General features: G+C 43.5%; 1 protein-coding gene and 1 long non-coding RNA gene across 3 annotated transcripts in view; both read right to left on the bottom strand.

Annotated features, from left to right (window-relative positions):
- Positions 1 to 22187, bottom strand: part of MYO1E (myosin IE) — a 214992-nt gene that overhangs the window by 120508 nt on the left and 72297 nt on the right. For both annotated transcript variants that reach the window (XM_004010559.5, XM_060417853.1), the window contains exon 2: positions 21 to 164. In XM_004010559.5, the coding sequence (XP_004010608.1) occupies positions 21 to 164 (144 nt within the window). The remainder of the gene's footprint in view (positions 1 to 20; positions 165 to 22187) is intronic.
- LOC132660040 (uncharacterized) overlaps positions 165 to 22187 on the bottom strand; it is a 44313-nt gene continuing 22290 nt past the window's right edge. The window contains exon 2 of the long non-coding RNA XR_009601206.1: positions 165 to 22139. This is a non-coding gene — a long non-coding RNA (uncharacterized LOC132660040). The remainder of the gene's footprint in view (positions 22140 to 22187) is intronic.

Here is a 22187-nt window from a genome sequence, read left to right as displayed (position 1 = left end):
AGGAAACCAGTAAAGGATACAAAAATGTAGTCATCCATGTATCTCTTCTTTAGATTCTCCACGATAGCATTCTCTGTGATCTTGGAGAGCAAGACCATGTCATCCACACCACTGTGCTTGACATTGTGGCTCTGCCAGTGGTACCGGTAGGCTCCTTTGCTTCCCTGCAAATGGAACACATACAATTATGAGGATGGTTTATTTTTCTCCTGGAGGGAAAAAAAATTATCACTAAGTTCCCAAATATTCCTTATATCAAGTAAGAACACGCAAAGCAAACAAATATCTTGCTATCTAGATTCAGATTTCAGCTTTGCCACCTAAATGAAGTGGGGAAAAGTGATCTAAGCTTTTGCGTCACTTAAGCTTTTCTTTTTTAATAAAAAGGGAAAAATAAGACCCAGTTCACAGAGTTGTTGTAAGGATTAAATAAAACAACATGTAAAGCACCATGCACTATCCAGAGAACGGCACAGTAAATGATCAATAGGCTTGGATAATTCCTTCAAGCTTACTGTTTTGTAGAACTGACTGACAAATAAGCAATGAAATAGAAACATTCCAGACTTGTTTTGCAAATTATATGACAGAACTCAGAAGTAGAAAGAATACATATCCCACAATAGTTACATCATGTGATCATAATTTCTCAAGCCATCTGAATTGCTTTCCATCCATAAACTTATCACTGTTGATGCAATATTAATTTTCCACATTCAAAGATCGGCCTTCCCAGGTAGCTCAGTGGATGAAGAATCTGCCTGCAATGCAGGAGACACAAGAGATGCAGGTTCGATCCCTGGGTAAGAAAGATCTCCTGAAGAAGGGCATGGCAAACCACTCCAGTATTCTTGCCTGGAGAATCCCATGGACAGAGGAGCCTGGTGGGCTACAGTCCATAGGGTTGCAAAGAGTCGGACACAACTGAAGTAACTGAGCATACACACACACATTCAAAAGATAAGCTACATTTTGATGACTGATCATACATGGAAATGGACCAGATGGTCTAAACATGAACACAGAATGTTCATGTTATGTCCCATGCTATGGACAGAAGAACCTCATCTGATCCCATGGCCTCCTTGGCTAGGCAGAGCCCTTGTCTGCTTACTGGATTTACAACTTAACACCAGGGGTGGCTCTGAGCACCAGATAGGATTTCCTATCACTTGGCATTTCTGTCATGGGATCCCCATGTGTTGGGCTATGTGCCATGCCCTGGGGTTAAGGGCAGATGGGTACATCATGGTGGCTGCACTCGGACACTAGATAGCCACCAAATTATTCAAAATTTGTGCGTCAGCAACAGTCAATATGTAAACATGTGCAAAATGGGTGTTCCAGGAGTGGGTGGAGAGTCCTTTGCACCAGGAGAGAGAGAAACCACTTCCTGGAGAAAGTGCCATGAGAAATGAATCTATAATATTTTGAATTTCCCAGACAAGACGAGACAAAGAAGGATATTCATTATAATCTACACTCACAGGCAATTAAAAAAGCCAATGCATATGAAATAATGACAAATAACACATGACAAGTTATTGGAAGGCTCTTTCTTCCCTTGGAGTTCTCCGCACTCTCTACTGGACATGTCACACACTGGACCAGGATGGTGGGCACTGAACAAGACTGGCTCCTCTCCCTCCTCAGGAATTCACTTTTGGGGGGAAGTTTACTTTTGTGGGAGGGAGTCTGAATAAAGAAGAAAAAGATTTCTGAACAAGGGAGTCTAGAAAGGCCACCTGTCAAATGTCAAAACTAGGATGAGAAAAGGCAATAGGCTCTTTGAGAGAAGGGGGAGGTGGAAGGAAACAAGATAGGTAACATTTTAAATTTCCCTTTAAAAAACTGCATAATGTTTTCTCTGCTGGAGATATGGGCCCTTTGATAACAGCAAATTCTAAGAGTTTCTGGGAAAGCAATTATTATAAATCCAGCCAAGGAAGGGGCCATCATGGGAAAAGCATAGCGCCATGGGTTCAAGCTCCAAAAAGGGGTTCGGGAAGGCTTGCCACCCATGCTGCCTTGCAGAGGGAAACCATTACATGATATATTTGACTTTCTCAGAATCATATGTAGCATCAGTTCTACAAAATTACCTCAAACCTCACCACTCTCTTTCCTCTTGTGGCAAAACAAAAAGCACTGGCCACAGGATGACTCACTGGATCTCAGTCGAAGGTCCACAGTCTATTTCCAACCAGATAAAGGTTCCTGGAGACTCCGCTGCCCTCCCTCCTTTTCCAGCTTGAATATTCTTTCTGGACACCTGCAAAACTTACTATGCAGAGAAAACTAAGCTCCTGGAGTAACTAACCAGTATGTATGTTTCTTTTCAATACCAACAATTATCCATGTACTTAAAAGATGGCCAAAATGTTGTTTTCTCTCTAAAAATAGAAGCAGAGTTGAACAAAACAGAAGGGCTACTAATAAGTTGTAGATGTTAAATAACGTCTACAAAGGGCAAGAAATGGAGGAGCTCTATGTCACTGTGTATGTGTTTGTACTGATCCACAGAAATGCCTTCTCAATGTGATCCAAGTCTGTCTTGGAGTCCAATCTGTCTTTTCTCTCTCTGTCACTGCAGAGTGATCCATTACTGTCTGTCTCAACTCAAAGGCAGTGTCCTTTTTCTACTGGCAGTTACTCCCCAGTACAACAGAACTCCTTGTACGGAGTTTCAAATATTCCTCCACACAAAAAAAGTTCCCCTGGCTGGTTCTCCAGACTTCTACCTACAAGAGGATAAGGAACCAATAGAATGACTGACACTTACTATTAGCAAGGCAGTGAGTCATTTGATTTGAGAGCAACACTGAGAGAGAGAGGGAGTAATCGGAGCTTTCGGGGGGAAGGCTGACCTGCCCAGAGTGCCAAGGGCAAGGTCAGAACCCACGCATGGGGAAATAAAAGCTGGGAGAGGGCTGGGCTAGGCAGTTCTAGCGGAGGGTGAGAACTGGATCAGGGAGCCTGGAAACCAAACAGGGATGCACAGGTTTCCAGTCCAGCCCAGGGAAGCTTTCTGTTTTCCTGTAGGGGACCATAAACTTGATCACACAATGACTTTCCCAGAGGCCTTCCTTGGAACACAGTCACTGACAGCGAGTAAGTGGGGAACAGAGTGGGAAGTGGTTGTCATCTTACAACCCTGGACAATATCCTTGGAAGCAGAAGCTGAAAGTTGCCATCAGATCACAAACTATGGTCCTCGAATTATGTGGATAAGAATGGCACTCCTGGGGGCACAGAACCTCAACCCCTTTGCTTCTTTCTCCTGCCCCTGACTGGGAGGCGAAGGGCAGGACAGGCGGCCACACCTGCTGGGGGAGGACCTGAGGGTCGCCCCCATCTGGGTGAGGAGGGACATTTTTCCTCATGGCCAAGGTCCAGGCTACCAGGCCAGCACATGACTCCGCTTCCTTCTCTTCTATGGGCTTTCTGGGTAGGTAACACCTTTTTGTTTCCCAACCAGAAAAGGAAATATTTGAATAAGTAGGGGCACTCAGCAAGGTATTTCATTTTCTAACAGTTCTTGGTGAGTGAAGCACTGTTGTACAAAGGACGGGAATGTGGTTGCTGATGCCCCAGCTAAGAAATGATAATAATGATAATAACAACGATAATGATGATAAAAGGTTGCTCCTAACCCTGACAACAATTACAAGTTCTGAAAGAGAAGGACTTCCCTGGCAGTCCTGTGGTTAAGTCTCCACACTTCCAAAGTAAGGGGCATGGGTTAGATCCCTGGGGTGGGAACAAGGATTCCACATGCTATACAGTGTGGCCAAGAAGGAAAAAAATATATATATGAACGAGATACTTCCCACTAGGTAAAGATTGAGTGCAGATTTTCTCAGGTCCATAGTTACTTTCTAATTATGAATCAACTGATTAAAAAGCACGGATTCATATTCAAGTTTTAAAACGTGGGGTTCACGTTTGGGGGTTCACGTGGGGTTCACATAATGGCCTGGTTTACTCCTCACATTTAAGAGGTGGCACCAAGACACAGAAGTACCTCACGTGGAGGAAGAAGCCACGGCACTGATTTTAAAAGGCGGAGTGCCATGAACTGGTGTGTGTTCAGCAGGGTGGGGACTGGGATAAGCAAAGTTGAGTCAGTGCACAAAGGCAGGTACTGTCCTGAAAGCCAACCTCCACGCCCACAAAGAGGCCCCGGGGCAGCCCTGCCCACAGCGGGGGCGCTGCCACACTCTCACTAGTGTCTCTGAGCACTTTCCTTCTTTGGTTCATCCCGGAGGGAGGAGATGATCATATAATGGGTAACTTTACTTCTTCAAGTGCCCTTAAGATGCCCAGGAAAGGGAGGCCATCAAACATGCTGAGTAAACACAAGAGGCTCAGTGCTGGGCAGGGTCTAGGGGAGGGGTGGCCACACACACGCTTGCTCTCCTGTAGGGAGAGTATTTGTTGTTTTTCAGTCACTTGTGACCCCATGTTCTTCACTGTCTCTTGGAGTTTGCTCAAACTCATGTCCATTGAGTCAGTGATGCCATCCAACCATCTCATCCTCTGTCGTCCCCTCCTGCCCTCAATCTTTCCCAGCATTGGGGTCTTTTCCAGTGAGTCAGCTCTTTGCATCAGGTGGCCAAAGTATTAGAGTTTTAGCTTCAGCAACAGGCCTTTGAATGAATATTTAGGGCTGATTTCCTTTAGGATTGACTGGTTTGACCTCCTTGCAGTTGTAGGGACTCTCAAGAGTCCTCTCTAGCACCACAGTTCAAAAGCATCAATTCTTCGGCACTCAGCCTTCTTTATGGTCCAACTCTCACATCCGTACACAACTACAGGAAAAAGAATAGCTTTGACTATATGGATCTTTGTCAGCAAAATGATGTCTCTGCTTGTGAATACACTGTCTAGGTTGGTCATAGCTTTTCTACTAAGGAGCAAGTGTCATTTAATTTCATGGCTGCAGTCACTGTCTATAGTGATTTTGCAGCCCAAGAAAATAAAGTCTGTTAATGTTTCAACTGTTTACCCATCTATTTGCCATGAAGTGATGGGACCAGATGCCATGATCTTAGTCTTTTGAATGTTGAGTTTTAAGCCAGCTTTTTCACTCTCCTCTTTCACTTTCATCAAGAGGCTCTTTAGTTCTTCTTCACTTTCTGCCATAAGGGTGCTGTCATCTGCATATCTGAGGTTATTGATATTTCTCCCAGCAGTCTTGATCCCAGCTTGTTCATTCAGCCGACATTCTGCAGGATGTACTCTACATGAAAGGTAAATAAGCAGGTTGACAATATACAGACTTGACGTACTCCTTTCCCAATGCTGAACCAGTCCGTTGGCCATGTCCAGTTCTAACTGTTGCTTCTTGATCCACATACAGATTTCTCAGGAGGCAGGTCAGGTGGTCTGGTATCCCTATCTCTGTAAGAATTTTCCAGTTTGTTTTGATCCACAGTCAGAGGTTTTAGGGACTTTCAAGAGGCCTCTCCAGCACCACAGTGTGAAAACATAGATTCTTTGGCACAGTATCATTAATAGACTTGTGTAGGACTAGGGATAGAAACTAAAGTCACACAGACCAATATAAACACCGTTAACTAAACAGAAATAATGGGCATACTCTCTTTGCTCCACCTTTATTTTAAAGAATTTACCTTAAAATCTACCAAGGATGCCAAGATGTATATACAGGGTTCTTCCCTGCAGCAAAGTGTGTAATGGGGATAAGTGGACACAGGGTTTGAAGACCTATCACATCATGGCGCCTCCTGAGAGGAGTTCCACGTGGTCACGGGAAGGAATCTGTGCTGACTTGGAAAGTTCTTCAAGACCCACAGATGTGTAAAAATAGCAATCAGTATGTGAATTAAGTATTGAATGACACATTAAAAGACATGTGTTTTAATTGTTTTCTTGAAAGATATACAAGGTTCCATCAGGGAGCAGGCCTGGGGAAAAAAGGTGACATTTACTCTTCATTTTAAACTTGGCAGCACAGTGTACTTTTTTACTGCTATTTTGAACCATATGCATGTGTAAGTAAAATTTAAAAATAAACAAGCGCTGGGGACTTCCCTGCTGGTTCAGTGGATAAGAATCCACCTGCTAATGTAGAGGACAAAGGTTCGATCCCTGGTCAGGGAAGATTCCACATGTCGTGCAGCAACTAAGCCCCTGTGCCGCAGCTACTGAGCATGCATGTGCAACTACTGAAGCCTGTGTGCGTAGAGCCCATGCTCCACAACAAGAAAAGCCTCTGCAATGAGAAGCCAGTGCACGCAACTAGAGAGCAGCCCCTGTTCACTGCAGCTAGAGAAATGCCCCCACACAGCAAGAAAGACCAGTGCAACCAAAAATAAGTAAATTAATTAATTAATACAAAATAGAAGTGTTGAATACGATGCCAATGAAATTAAGCATTTTCTGGGGATGGTGATTTCCAAAAAACCTAGGACTAGAATGCCCCCAGTGTTATAAGCAAATCACCCCCAAAGAGAGAGAAACCATATTCTTATCGTCAACAACGGACAATGGGTAATGTCCTGGCCTGTGGATGAGCTTAACTTGTTTTTTAATGGGATTTTCTGACCCAGTGACTCGTAACAGGAACGGCATGGACATCTAATTCTCTGGTAGATGTTCCAATCTTTTTAATTGACAGTCTGGGTATTCTACTTTTTGCAGTTCTGCTGTTTGACTGGAATAAAACACTTCCATTGCAAATGATGGAAAAATCAACCATAAATATTTGTTTGTCTATGTACCGGGCACAGTCAGCCAGCATTGTGTTTTAACTTCATGAAACGTAGATCACTGCCCGCTCCCCCGCCTCCACACACACACACACACTGTTTTGGTGGTATGAAGACAGATGTCTGAAGCAAGTATGTACCAGTGCTGAGCTGCAATGAACAAAGCACAAGGAAGGGGTGTTTCTGGAACAGCGAGGGCTAGGGGTGAGAACGGGCAGCCAAGAGCCCACAAAACTCCTAATCCCCTCTGTCCTTAACGTAACAGGGACTGACTCTTTCTGAACCCATAAATATATGCCGAAGCTCTGTGGTATCTCAATGGATTCTCACAATACCCATAAGACGTGAATATTACAATCATGCCACCACTATTTTACAAATGGGTAAAGGGAGGCCTGGGATTATAACATACCAAGTTGCCTCTGCTTGGAGAGGCTGAGGATGGGAAAGTCCATGGGAGGTTAGCACACAGAGTAGGAGGCCCAACGAAGGTAGAAGATGTGTTCATTAGTTCCACTCATGTAGGTACATGCGAGCTGATCAAAAGCTGAGTATTTGTGCAGCATTTCTACATACAAAGGACAGGGTTGAGACCTGTCATGGGGATTTCTGACTTCCTTTTCTTCACTCTTTCTGCTATACCACAGCTCACTTCCAATACCACTATCAAGGCCAAGTCTGAACACTGGCTCCAGGATCACTAGATCCAGCGGTTTCTAAGCCAGGGTTGGCCAGAGTCACCCTTCCTCACTAGAGCAAACCAAGACACTGAGTGCAGAAGGGGATGTTGTTAATAATAAAGCTGGAACAAGAGGCATCAACTGGGACCACCTCAGGCTGCATGGTTGCATCTGTGACCAACCTGATCCCAGAAAAATCACAGGCAACTCTCAGAGACCAGCCCTCCCAGCAAGATCCTCAGGGTCTCCCACAAATCACTAAGCCTCTCTGAGGCTCTCAGGGCCTCTCAGCGGTCTGCTCAGGAGAAAAGAGGTTCCTGACACTGCACTGCCCCCAGAGGATAATCACACCAATCTCAAGTCCTTCTTGGGGTAGAGTTGGCTTTACATGATGACATGATCGGGGCACAGACCAGTCTGGCAACAGTGTCTGGGCTAACTGAGTAGGGGAGAGAAAAAAAGGTTTGTAGGGGGAAAAAAAAGAGAGAGAGAGATGGTAAGGTGCCCAAATTTGGTTTTAATTACAATCATCATATGATTAATACAAAATGGTATCTGTGTATGGCAAAACAGTTGTTAAAATGATGTGGTTATTTACCTAAGTGTAGTTTCTGTACGGTTTTACTTCTCTACTGAGCACACAATTTATAAAACGTATGAAGTGAGGTGAAGTCACTCAGTCGTGTCCGACTCTTTGCGACCCCATGGGCTGTAGCCCACCAGGCTCCTCTGTCCATGGGATTTTCCAGGCAATAGTCCTGGAGTGGATTGCCATTTCCTTCTCCAGGGGATCGTCCCAACCCAGGGATCGAACCTGGGTCTCCCGAATTGTAGACAGATGCTTTACCATCTGAGCCACCAGGGAAGATCACATATACACACATATACAGTTCTTTTCAGTGAAAAAATTAGATAAGATGCAAATAAGGGATAAATACTTTGTACAATGAAATGAAATCTATGTATAAATGACACTTTTCCCATCTTCTCTTGTTATTCTGTGTTAGTTTGTTCATCCCAGCTTGCAGCTATAGTAAACTCTTCTTTAAATAACATTGGGCTCCCAGGAAAAGAAACACCCTTTCTTTCACTTACTCTAACTGAAATGTGGCTCCCAAAAGGATCATTTTTTATATCAGTGAACAGTTCAAACCTAACATGGTATAAAGGAACAGTTAACATATTCCATCAATTCTATCAATAAGATGCATTTTTTCATATTCTTACAATGCGACATTAGGATGTGTCCTATAACCAATGCTGTATCACAGATTAACTCTTATAATCAGGAGCATCTTAGGTTTGATAGATTATGGCACAAGACAATTCTGAGAAGCCAGGCCCCATTCTATGCCCTTTACAAATGTGGGGTCACTGTTTAAATCATCAAAGACATTATGAAGCTTCGGTTCTTCTGGAAGCATCGTACCATGTACTAATGTCATGTCAAGAACTGTGTAGTGGTTTTACTGGTGAGGCTGATCAATTGCCCAGTTCTAGAGGGTTAGCTGTGACAATTTTTGTAGCTTTTTCTCCACCCTCATCCCAAACAGGATACGGGTGAGAGTCCTGGCTGACAAGCAGCTCATATTAAACTGTCCACATCAGGTTGCAAGTTTGCAAAGCAAGGTAACCTCCTCTTCAGTTTGTAAATGTATGTTAGTTGCTCAGTGGTGTCCAACTCTTTGTGACCCCATGGACAGCAGCCCACCAGGCTCCCCTGTCCATGGAATATTCCAAGCAAGAATACTGGAGTGGGTAGCCATTTCCTTCTCTATCAGTTTGTAAAAGGTATGTTCAGCTTGGACCTCTTCCAATCTAAAAATCCCTTCAGTATTTTTTTTTTTAAGTGAAAGTGAAAGCTTCTCTGATAACTCAGTTGGTAAAGAATCCGCGTGTAATGAGGGAAACCCCAGTTCGATTCCTAGGTCGGGAAGATTCCCTGGAGAAGGGAAAGGCTATCCAGTGCAGTATTCTGGCCTGGAGAATTCCATGGACTGTATAGTCCATGCGGTAGCAAAGAGTCGGACACGACTGAACAACTTCTACTTCACTTTCATTAAGATCACTGAAGCAGGAACCCTGCCTCCCTCACCACTGCCCACAAGTGGTATGTCCACCCCAGGAGATTACAATGAGCTCTGGCCTTCATTCATATACACTCTACTCCAGTGTTTCCTAAACTTCATTTTCAACCCCTTTAACAACTTTCCTACATCTGCTGCTGCTGCTAAGTCGCTTCAGTCGTGTCCGACTCTGTGCGACCCCATAGATGGCAGCCCACCAGACTCCGCCATCCCTGGGATTCCCCAGGCAAGAACACTGGAGTGGGTTGCCATTTCCTTCTCCAATGCATGAAAGTGAAAACTGCAGGGGGTACCAGTTCCATCCCTGGTTGAAGAACAAAGATCCTGCATGCTGAGTGATGTGGCCAAAAAATAATGAAAATTAAGAAGAAAAGTACACACACAGACACAGGGCCCTTACAGTATACCTTGCTGCCGTGTCCCTCGCATGAGGGTCCCACTGCCACTCTCTACTGAGCCTATTCCCACCAATTTCAAATCTAGCCATAAAGAATTTAAATGAGTTCTACTTCCTAGACGTATTTTCCTCTGCTGTGAACAATCTCACATGGCAAGGCCAGATCCCCCTTTTGACAGCAGATGAGAGGCGAGGTTTCATTTTTACAAGTAGAAACTGTTTTGTATTCATGTTCCAAATCCCCTGCATTTTCCATCAGGGGTCCCCAGAACACTCCTCTAGTCCTCTCTCCTGGGAAAACAGCCACACATGGGACATCTGATCAGTCCTCTGCAGTAATGGCTTGTCCTGAGGCCGACAAGGAAGTTCTCTCTTGGGCACCTACGATTTACTCTTTCTCTCTTGGGAAGTGCTTCCTGCAAGGATTACCTGCACTGTTCCATCCTTTTCCCCTTCAGTCTCTAGGGTAAACTAGGATAGTGGCTCTCTCCTCTGGGAAAAATACTTTTCTCACACAACAGCTAGTTCTCATTACATACTAGCACGGTTCTAAACATTTCATATATGATCATTTTTTCCCCAAGCATGTATTTTTTAACTGAAGAAAAACTGCTTCACAATATTGTGTTGGCCTCTGCTATAGATCAACATGAGTCAGCCCTACGTATACATATACATGATAATTTACTTAATCCTCACAACCTCATCAGGCAGGAGACTGAAGCACGGAGAAGTTAACTATTAATAACTTGCCCAACCGCAGCAGCTGGGCTTCAAACCCAGGCCAACCAGCTTTCTCTGCACTTAATCATTATATGTACTGCGTCTTGTAATAAGGTAAGTGACTTGGAAACGGCAATAATCCTAGCGTCCATAGTAATTGTTTTATTGAATGTTTACTGCTTGCCACATATCAACTTTTTTTTCCTCCACAGAACAGCATGAAGTGGATACTTTTATTATTGGTACACAGGGTACCCTGTGCAAAGCTCAGCACCTGGGAGTCCACAGAGGAAGTAGTCTGGTCATTGGCCTTGAGAGCACATCTACTCCTGGCCATGTTCCCAGCCTGCAGATCAGTGCCTGGCATGTAGGCATGCTCAATCAGTACTAGTTGGGCCAGTGAATTCCAGGCAGCTTTGGTTCATCTCAGAGCTAAACAGTATCTCTGCTGTATAGCACAGGGAACTCTGCTCAATGTTATATGGCAGCCTGGATGGAAGGGGAGTTTGGAGCGAATGGATACTTGCACATGGATGGCTGAATCCCTTTGCTATCCACCTGAAACTGTTACAACATTGCTTCCCCCACCCCAAATATACAACAATGACAAAGTCTTTGAGGGGTTGGGGTACCGATTCTCCTTCACTCTTTTTTTGAATTTTATCTTTATTTATTTTTTAACACTAAAAACATTTTGTATCGGGGGTATAGCTGATTAACCATGTTGTGATAATTTCAGGTGAACAAAATGGCTATACTCCAATACAAAATAAAATGTTTTAAAAAAATAAAAATTAACCATAATGTAAAAAAAATAATAAAGAAGTCTCAGCCAAGGAGGACAAATCCAAAAATAAATAAATAAAGAACTAAATATCTCACTGTGGCAGCAGTCAGAGGGGGACAAGGCGGGGGAGGGGGGCTAGGGTGGGGGTCGGCCCCAAGTGAAAAACTTTCTGAAGCTTTCCTAAGGCTCCTGGCCCAGAAGATCAAAGGGAAGAGAAGAGAAGTGAAGTGAAGTCGCTCAGTCACGTCCGACTCTTTGTGACACCATGAACTGTAGCCTACCAGGATTCTCCGTCCATGGGATTTTCCAGGCAAGAGTACTGGAGTGGGTTGCCAGTTCCTTCTCCAGAAGTTGCCTCTAAAGATAATTCTCTCTTAACTGTCCACTGTCATCCAGGTAAGGAAAACAGGCTACTTTTGACCACAGGGTGAGGACATTTCAAGCTACAAAATAAATCAAATGGTTGAAACTCCATTATGTGACAAATGCTCATTCTACTTCTGTCTCAGTTTATAGTTTAATCAAGCAACCGAAGAGTCACATTGATGTCAGGCTCTGTCTTTTCAGCTGCAGCTCTGCTGGTTTGACAACATGACAAGCATTTATCAGTTCCTTCAGGGACCTACCTGTCATTGCTAGTGTTTTCAAGGAGTTGATTACAATGAACACACTTGGGTTCAAGTATAGGCTCTACCTCTGTGACCTTTGGCAAGGTCAGTTTCACGGAATTTAATTCTTCACAATTCAGGTAGTCTATTAAATACACAGGTTAATGTGATTTAGTTTTTGCACCTCTACGATAGGATTTTGTTTTCTTGGTTAATGAATCTATGACCAAAAGTCCTATCAGACAATGTATCCTAATTTTTGGTTTGAAAATGATAGTCCCTGAAGCAATGGTAGCTGTTCAGTAAATTTCTTAAGCTGAATTAAGAAATCAAAGTAATGATGCAGGCAGACCAGCTAGAAATACTGGCATTGACGGCTCTTGTTCATACTATTAATTGAAATGGAAATAAAAACAGGAAGATAATTGAGCAATTCCTGTCACTTAGAAATGAACTATTACTCTGTACTATGAAATAAATTCTAATTCAAACCCTGTTTTGAGGAAAAAGAAAAATATGCAAAGATTTAAAAGACTTCAGTAGAATTGATATTGACCTGATTAAAAACAGTCTTCCAGGACTCACTATCATTCACAGCATCTTTCTGCACTGATTACAAAACATGTATTACTTATGTCATGCAAAATGGTAGAGGTATGACAATACAAGAAAATCAACTCATTTGGTGTTTTTTGTGTTTTTTTTTTTTTAAGTATAATTTACTTTTTCTGAAAAATGAACTGTTTGGGCATATATAAATGAGAAAACCCAGGATGAGTGTTTCAGAATGTGGTAGATGGGGGAAGGGCCTGGAGTGTGATCAAGGGTATCTTGTGGGCATCGGACAGTCTTTGTCATGAATTAGCCATGGGGGAGACCGAGTCCAGGATAGAAGCCAAGTTCAGGGATGAGAGGTGTCCCCCAAGCACCACAGTCACTAGCCAACAATGAAGAAAGAAATACAGAATTGAGAAATGCCTTCAGCATCTTCTCCAGGTTTTGGCAAGGGCATATCTAGACTCTTTGCTTGATCTGGCCTGACCTGCTGCACAGAGATGTCATGTTCCTCCAGGGGCAAAATGCAGCCATAAAGTGTTGGTCTAGGGACAGGCTTCCCTGATGGCTCAGTGGTAAAAAATCTACCTGCAATGCAAGAGACATGGGTTTGACCCCTGGATTGAGAAGATTCCCTGGAGAAGAAAATAGTAACCCATTCCAGTATTCTTGCCTGGGAAACCCCATGGACAGAGGAGCCTGGTGGACTGTAGTCCTTGGGGTTGCAAAGAGTCGGACACGACTGAGCAACTTCACTTTCACCCTTCATCTATACATACAGCTGATTCACTCTGATGTACAGCAGAAACAACACTGTAAGGCAACTATATTCCAATAAAAAATTAATTAAAAAACTGGATGGCTTGAGTCACGAACAGATGGCTTACAGGTAAGAAAGTGAAGGGGTTGAAACAAACTACAAATGAAGAGGCATAAGGACAGGGCACAATACCTCTACATTTACATTCTGAGCTGAACATTTTATAGCTGGAAGGGGCCTCGCCTATCCATCCACCAGTCCAAAGCTCTTACTGTGCAGATAAGGAGGCTGAGACCAGAGAGGAGGAACATGTCTGCGGTGCTAGTTACTTAGAAGAGAACCAGAGCTAGAATTTGGGCCTTCTACCTCCCAGCCAGTGGTTGGCTCTCTACCACCAACCCCTCCCCAGCAAACCTATATGTAGCAAAGGTTTTCATCACCCACAGAAGTTCCAGGAAAAACAATCAAAAGAGTCTAGGTATTTAAATATTTTAAAGCTCTCAACTAATAAACATGATCATTTGTGAACCATGACCTTTGAGCAATCAGACTGCATCAGGCCACTGGTATCCATCCAGATAGTAAATATTTAAAGAGCTTAATTTCTTCTTTGTTTTAATATTAAGGTAAATGTGAATCAAAGTTTTAAAACCTTCTCTCCAGTGAGTTACTTTGCAGGCAAAGGTGCACAGACCTCACACTTTGGGGATCACTTTCCTAGAACCCCTTGCCTTCCACCCAAGATATGGGGGGAAAAAAGTCAAAGCACTGGCTTAAAAAACTGAAACAAGTAGGTGAAGGAGAAAGGCAATCTCCAGAAAACGGGGGGAAATGACCGCAGAAATTGGAAAGTTGTAATCTAACTAGAGATCCCTGGAGAATTCCATGGCACTCCTTCCAATAGTAATTTTCTTCTGCCAGAACAACTAAATTGAAATCAAAACACAAGTTTAACCATATCTGACTTGATTATGAGGTCGGGGGAATCATACCAGCTTAAAATTCACAACTCCATAGAAAATCCAAGAAAGTTTCTGTGATCGTTACCCATTGCTCATTGTATCCCATGAAATACACTACAGCATCAAAAAGGCAACCCACCTCATTAAGAAGTGTGATCCACAGTGTTCAGGAGCAGGGAATGAGCATGGCTTCTCTAAACAACCTACTATGTGCTAAACACTGTTAGGTGCTTCATTTCATCTGGTTTCAAAAGAACTGTAGAATTGGGGATGGGGAGTACTATGATCTCTGTGTAAGAGATGAAAAAATTGGCCAGAGACAGTCATGGAGTCCAGATCTGTACTGGTGGGTTTACAAACCCAGAGCAGCTTCCATGGAGGCCCTGGAAGTCAAACGAAATGTATTCCCCACTGTGTGAAAGTGTGTCAAGGCAGCTGTTCTCTGATAACAAGATTTCAAAAGTAGCACCTGAAACTGCCTTTTAGGTCCCCCTGGCAAGATGGATGAAGGAACAGAGATCACTACTCTCAACAGCAGCATTTTAGGCATGGATAGGGTTGACTCCCTGACTTCTCTGGTGGTTCAGATGGTATAAAGAACCTGCTTGCAATGCAGAAGGCCCAGGTTTGATCCCTGGATTGGGAAGATCCCCTGGAGAAGGAAATGGTAACCAACTCCAGTATTCTTGCCTGGAGAAGTCCACAGACAGAGGAACCCGTCAGGCTTCCTGGGGCCGTAAAGTCCACGGGGCTGCCAAGAGTCAGACACGACTGAGTGACTAACATTTTCACTTCACTCTCACAGGACTGATGGCTACAAAGATAACAGGTGTTGTGAGAGGCCAAAGGGCTGGAGCCATCCTGCGACACTGCGCCTCTGCCTTCAAAGGACTTCCTATAGCCAATTTCAAGGCCAGAGCCCCACACCTTCAGTAAGTCTTCAGGCTTCTTGTTCAAAATCCTTTGGGGAGTAGACAGATGAGGCATGGTTTCCTTGTGTGACAAAGATGCCTCTCAGCATAGTAAGGACACTCAGGTTGAAAATAACCTCACAGAAATCCTCACTCTGACAAAATAGGCAAGATAGACATGAACTGCCAAAATGGCCCCAGCTAGGGATCCGCAGGGGAACCTGCTCCGGCAGCTGCTCCCAGCCCTGCAAAGTTCTTCCTTGTAGCAGGGATGGGAATGAGGGTTTAAGGGGGCTGGAGCTGACACATAAGTGATCCCAAAGGAGGAGTAACCAAAATCACTCTGTGCAAGAATTCAGGCAAAGCTAGGCTGGCGGCTCTCTGTTTTAGGTAGAGACGAGTATGCCCACCCGGTTACAGAGAAAACTGTGTGCTCACTTTGGGGCAGGACAGTGAATAGAAAATAGAGGTCAACATCACTGCCTCACAAAGAGGGCTATGCTCAACAACTGCCAGCAAGACCACAAGTGGATTTGCAAAAACATTTGCCTGGTTTCTGGTTGCAGAAATGGAGAAAGGATTTGTACTATGCTTTGCTCCCAAGTGCACAAAAGTCCCTTTCTACCTGAACCCTGAGACCCAAAAAATGAGAAAATGTAGTGCCAGCAGTTCTAAGGGTCTCGCTGGCTGTGACCCCTTCTCTTCCTGGGAGTTGGGCCAAAAGCACAGTATTACTTACTGATCAAATAACCAATACCCAGAGATACCTGGGAGTGAACACACACAGCAGTGAAGGTTCATTGGAATCAAAAGCAAAATGGAATCACCATTTGCTTGATGGAGGTTGGCTGGGTTGAAGATACAGAAGTATCTTAGCTTTGCACTTAGGAAAAAAAAAAAAAATCTCATTTTTTTTTTTTTAAATTCAGTGCAGCAAGAAGAGTACAAAGGTTAGAAAAGAGAGAAAGAGCTTGCAACGTGGAGACAGATAAAAGGCAAATGATTTAAATTAAACATACGGGAAACATTAAAGAAGGCATGGACATAAAACAACCCTAAAGATATAAACACACAACAAAGAAAAGTTGTTTGATCAGAGGGCAAGCCGTGTGAATAAATAAAATACCATAAATGCTCTAAAGGAAAAAAAAATTAAGAAAGAGAAGAGTTTTCTTTCAACTTCCATTCTAAGAAAACCACAATTCTTTTTCTTGGTACAACTATAGCTCACATGCTTAATATATAAATTCAGCTTTGAAAATACCTCTGTTACATTCTCTAGTTTTTGCTTTTTAAAAACATGTAAGTGAACCAATCATTTTCTATCGCTGGGTAAATTCTGTTTGGTGGGTGGGTTTGTTTTGAATAGCTGTGAATAAAGGCAAGGGTGATTTGATTTTTTGTCATTTAAATTTTTCTCCCTTAAAAAAAATCTACAGGAGTCCAAGGCAAAAGAATCCGTTTTGAAGAGTAGTTTGAGTATTTTTAAACAAACCCACTTTGTGTTTCCTTTGTCTCTAAATCAAAAGCCTGTATCACCTTTTCTCAAAGATATTTCCACAGCACTTCCTGGCCAAGTTTGTACACCCCTATGGCATTGTTACTATTATTTAAACTTCCATGAAACGCACTTCAACTGGCAGGCATATGCATTGTGAAATTAAAAGTGTATTGTCACAGAAGAAACAAAACTGAAGTTGGACGCAAGGATGGACAACAATGTGCAATGCCACAGATGGCAGCGGGAGCCTAAGACACTGTGTGGTTCCTTTCTATTCTGTTTTGCCCCATTGTGTTCTGAATAGACAGAATCACTGCCCGGCTTTGGGGCCCAGCCACTGAAAGGCCCCATTGTAAGTGATATGCTTTCCAGAGCAGAGTGAAGGTTGCTGTAGTAACCTTCACCGAGAATTTCCTGACCAGGGTGATGAAAATCTCAACTGAATTGTGACAGGATTACAGTTACAAACAAGACTGCAACATGAACAGGGGCCTCCCCCCTAGAAGGGGGTCTTCTCTTATCTGAACATAACCCACAACCTGCTGCCTAAAGCATATTCACATAGCCATAGAAGGGACTGAATTTCTAGCAGTCAGAGCTTGAGGAATCAACTGTACAGTATCCTCCCAGGGCTGGGCTGGGGGTGGCAGAGGAGGGAGGGAATGGCAGTTTGCAGATCAAGGTGGGCTACACAGTCCATGAATGCTTTAGCTGCTGTGTTTGCTGGATGGAGAATGCACTTTTCTAGTGCTGAGCAGAGAGGCATGGGTACCCATAGTCCAAATACCACAAGCAAAGAAGAAATCTGTACTTGGTTGGGAGAAAACAGTGCAGGATTCAGAGAGAGCCCCCCTTTATATGAAAAAAAATACCAATCACCCCCAATTTCCCAGATGGAACACTAAACAAGAATGAAAACCCCAGTGAGCTCTACCGATGGCTCATTATATACCAAGCAACATTCTAAGCTCTTTCACACACGCTGCATGTGGGCGTGCTAAGTTGCTTTGTTCGTGTCTGACTCTTTGAGACGCTATGGGCTGTAGCCCACCAGGCTCCTCTATCCATGGGATTCTCCAGGCAAGAATACTGGAGTGGGTTGCCATGCTCTCCTCCCGGGGATCTTCCCAACCCAGGGATCAAACCACGTCTCTTTTGTCTCCTGCATTGGCAGGTGGGTCTTTCCCACTAGGACTGCCTGGGAAGCCCTTACATGCATTACATCATTTAATTGTCTCAGCAAACTTAAAAGGTCGGCATTATTATTAACCCTCATTTTAAGGATGAAGAGGCACAAAGAAGTTACAACCTTTGCCCCAGATAATACCATGAACAAATATTCTGCTTCCAGAATCCACACTCATAATCCCTTTTTGACTCAGCTTTTTCATATAGGCACTGGGCATTTGGATCTGGAGTTCTGGAGCTCAGGAGCAAGAAATGGGCCAGGAGTCCACCACTGGCTACTATGAGTTCTCATCATAGGTCTGTGCAGGATTGAGCGGAACAGGGAGCCAACAAGAGATAAGAAAACAGAGGATGAGAAGCATTTTATCCATTGGTTCATTCATTCATTCCTCCCAATAGTTATGTGCCTACCAGGAGCCAAGCACTATTCTAAGCACTGGGGTAGCACCTGCAGACCATTCAGACAAGACTCCAGCTTTTATCAAGCTTCCTTTCTCATTAATGAGGCAGAAAACCAACAGATAGAGCGATAGGAAAAACAAGGGGTGGCCGCGGGAAGGCCAGAAGGGCAGGCACTTGGCACTGGAGACAGGAAACAGGCAGTCAAGATGGGACTGCCCATCAGAGGGTGCAGTCCAGGTCACACAGGAAAACTGTCTTCCTTCCAAAGGGAATGAGCCCAGACTACTTTAGTCAGATCCCCATCCAGTAAGAGAAATGACACCGCCTCTTATTTGTAGGTTGCTTTCAGGGTCTCGCTACCTCTCTGCTCATCATCCCGTGTGAGTTCTAAAGCAGTTCAGCCAGCCAGGCAGGCAGGGAGCAGGAATAATTATCTCCATTTTACAGCCTGGACAGTCTGCGACACTTCCCTGATACTTTAGAGAACCCCAAAGGAGTGGTAGAGACATGAGGAGGACCGAAAAGTAAATTTCAGGTTGGGCTCCCCAGCTTTGGGGACTGTCCCTCTGTTTATCCGTCTAGCATGATAATGGCTATGTCATTTATTGCTGGGTTATTATTAAGCTGGGCTGTGAGTCGTTCTGTGTGCTAGATCTCGCCTACTTAAGAAAGAAAGAGGGGGCAGGAGGAGGGAACCAGAAGCAGAGGCAGAGCCAGGCTGCTTTTAACTGGAGAGACAGAGAAAAACAAACAGCTCTTTAAAAACACAATCTCTCAGCATACTTAAAGGTAGCAATTCCAGCCTAAAAGCCTCTCTGCTTGGTAATGCACCACCCTTAAGAAAGGGCAAAATTATCAAGGCGTGAAAGCTCAGGAGATGTCAGGCTGCGCATGAAGGCCATTCCATGCCAACTTCTAAGTAAGACGAGGAATTACAGTCATTCAGCCCACAGCCATTTCCCATTTTAACTGATGTTTCCTGTTTTCTACGCTGGGCATCATAAGAATATTCAGAACCAGATCGGGAGTTCACAGGCTGTCCCTTCACTGGGGTACATTCTTTTCTGTTCACTCATCACATTATGTGCAACATTACAACCCAAAACAGATCTGTTTTCATACTGACCTCAATCTGCATCCACCATTATTGTGGCTGAGAGAAATCTTGGCTCTTTGGGGCTGTGATGCCAAGAAGAACAATCTCGCCTAGCAGTTCCCTGGACTTGTTGCCCTTCTGGACCTGCAGGTTGGTGTCTCAGCAGGAATTGTCCACATGTACCTATACGATTTACGAGTATGGATAGGGGACAGACAGGGGCTGGAAGTCGCATTGTAGCCCTTTCAGCTGATTGCTAAGCCATCCCAGGGTAAATGAGACAACTGGGCATTTTGTTCAGTTTGGTTTTGATGGTAGGATCACAAAAGTATAGTTTTTAAAAACTCTTTATTTTGAAGTAATCTCAACATTTCAGAAAACATTTTTTAAAAAAGAATTCTTATACTCTATATCAATCTATAACATTTTGCCAATTTGTTTCCTCTCTATATATATAGTATAGTTTTTTTTTAATCTACACTATTTAAAAATAGATACATCATGCCCTTTTACTCCTTAACACTTCAGTATGTATTTCTTAACAAGGGAATTTTCTTATATAATTAAACAACTTCCAGAAATGTCACATTAATACAATACTTTTTATCCACGTCAATATCCTAATTTCATCAATTATCCCAATAATGTCCTTTGACAAGATTTTCTTTTTCCTGGTGCAGGATCACGTATTGTATTTAGTTTTCCTATTTGTTTAGCTTCCTTTAATTTCCAACAGCTTTTCAGCTTTCCTTTGTATTTTATGATGTTGACATTTTAAAGAATTCTTATTTTATAGGATGGCCCTCAGTCTGGGTTTGTGTGATGTTTCCTCATAATTAGATTCAGCTTTTGTATGTCCCGTGCTGTTGCGTCCTTCTCGGGATATCACGTCTGGATTGACATCATGTTTGTGGGCGGTATTCATTTATACCACTTCATTAAGTACTGTCCCATTTCTCCACTAATTTCTATTTTTCCCTCCTCTGGTAACTACTAAGGGATTTGTGGGGAGATACTGTGCGACTATGTAAATATTCTGTTCCTAATCAAATCGTAACAACCAGCTTTGACAAAATTAAAATTTCAAGCCCAGTTATTTGGCACTCAGAGAGAATGCATTGCTCTCGGAACCTGTGTGTCTCAGACAGACAAGGGCTACCGAGTATCTCTGTGGGTGTCTCAGAGACAGGGTAGCTGGCTTCCTCCCACCTGCTGGGTTCCAGACAGGCTGAGGTGGCTGACTTCCTCCACCTGTGACACCCAGTTCCACCCCCACAAGGTGTGACATAATGCCTTCCTAGAAGCTGAACTGAAAACCAGAAGTATGAGTCGAGGTGATTCTTATTGGCCCAGACAGCCCCATGGAAAAATACATACAAAGAAATCAGGCCTGTCCATATGCAAAGCTGCTACATGTGGGACGTGTGTCCCTGGTTCCCGCCATCAAGGTGCCCGTGCGTCTCATCCCCACCCTAATCCTGCCCCTCCTCTCATTAGCTTCAGTGCCACTGAACAAATTACTGTTTAAAAGGTGGAAGTGGGGTCAGTCTTTTTGGACCAGGGAGCTTAAAGCAAGGTGGGGATGGGGGAGTCAAGGGCAAAGAATGTGTATAAAAAGGATAAAGTCCAACCAGACAGTTCAAAGAGGTGGCCAGCAATTGTTCCTGAGCCACAAAGAGGGCAGACCTTCTTTAGGCCTGACCTCCCGTTCCAGACATTCTTGTTCCTATGAGGGAGCCTGCTACCACCCGAGGCAGCCAACATTTTCTTTTTGCTAAAACTCACTGTGTGGAAATAATTACCCCAGAAGGCTTCCCAGGTGGTGCCCTTGGTAAAGAATCCTCCTGCCAATGCAGGAGACTCAGGAGGCTTGGGTTCGATTCTTGAGTGAGGAAGATCCCTCGGAGTAGGGAATGGCAACCCACTCCAGTATTCTTGCTTTGAAAATTTCATGGACAAGGGGAGCCTGGTGGGCTATAGCCCATGGGGTCGTAAAGAGTCAGACAGGACTTGGTACACACATGCTCACGATTACCTCAGAGGGCTTTATTATACAAGAGCCACCAGTAGATGGCCACTTTCACAGCTGGAGTGACTGGGACAGAACCTTGGGGAGGAGCCAGAACCGTCTCTACAGCAAATGAGCTTAGGAAGGAAGACCAGGGAGCTTATTTGGTGACCAAAGATTCTCCTCATCCTGTCAATATTACACAAGCTCATACCTGAAATGCACATAGAGGCTAGTGGTTTTTAACAATGACTGCTGAAACACCGCTAGAAAAATAAAAGTTCTACACCTTTTAGGTAAAAAGTTTACATTTAAGAATTTGCTTCTCCTAACTAGAGTAATGAGCTATAAAGTATTGATAGATCCTTTAAAATTTCTAAACATAATAAATTTCATAATAATAAAATTTCATAAGCATAAATGAGATTTGGCATCGGTAACAGTAATTTCAGAGATGGCATTCTTTAGATAACAACTGCTGTGTAATCTTTTCCTTGAACCTCATCCTACATTTTTTACTTCTTCAGTCATTCCCTGACTGAACCATTTTAACTCCATCTAGAACAGCTGTGCCAGGTAATGTGTCAAGCCCTGCGGATACATTAATTTTTTTTTTTAATATAGAAAGGTTTACAAATTAATTACCTAAGTATGCAGCAGTAGTTCCAGTGTGAAAAATGGACTTTGTTGACACAGCGTTCAATTCTTTCATTGCATAAAAACACAAAATGGGCACGTGACTACCAGAAAAAAAAAAGCGTGAATGCACAGTATGCCGAAGTGTGAAA

This window comes from Ovis aries, chromosome 7, assembly GCF_016772045.2.
Source record: "Ovis aries strain OAR_USU_Benz2616 breed Rambouillet chromosome 7, ARS-UI_Ramb_v3.0, whole genome shotgun sequence".
NCBI lineage: Eukaryota > Metazoa > Chordata > Mammalia > Artiodactyla > Bovidae > Ovis > Ovis aries.
This window is presented reverse-complemented; position numbering and strand designations above follow the sequence as displayed.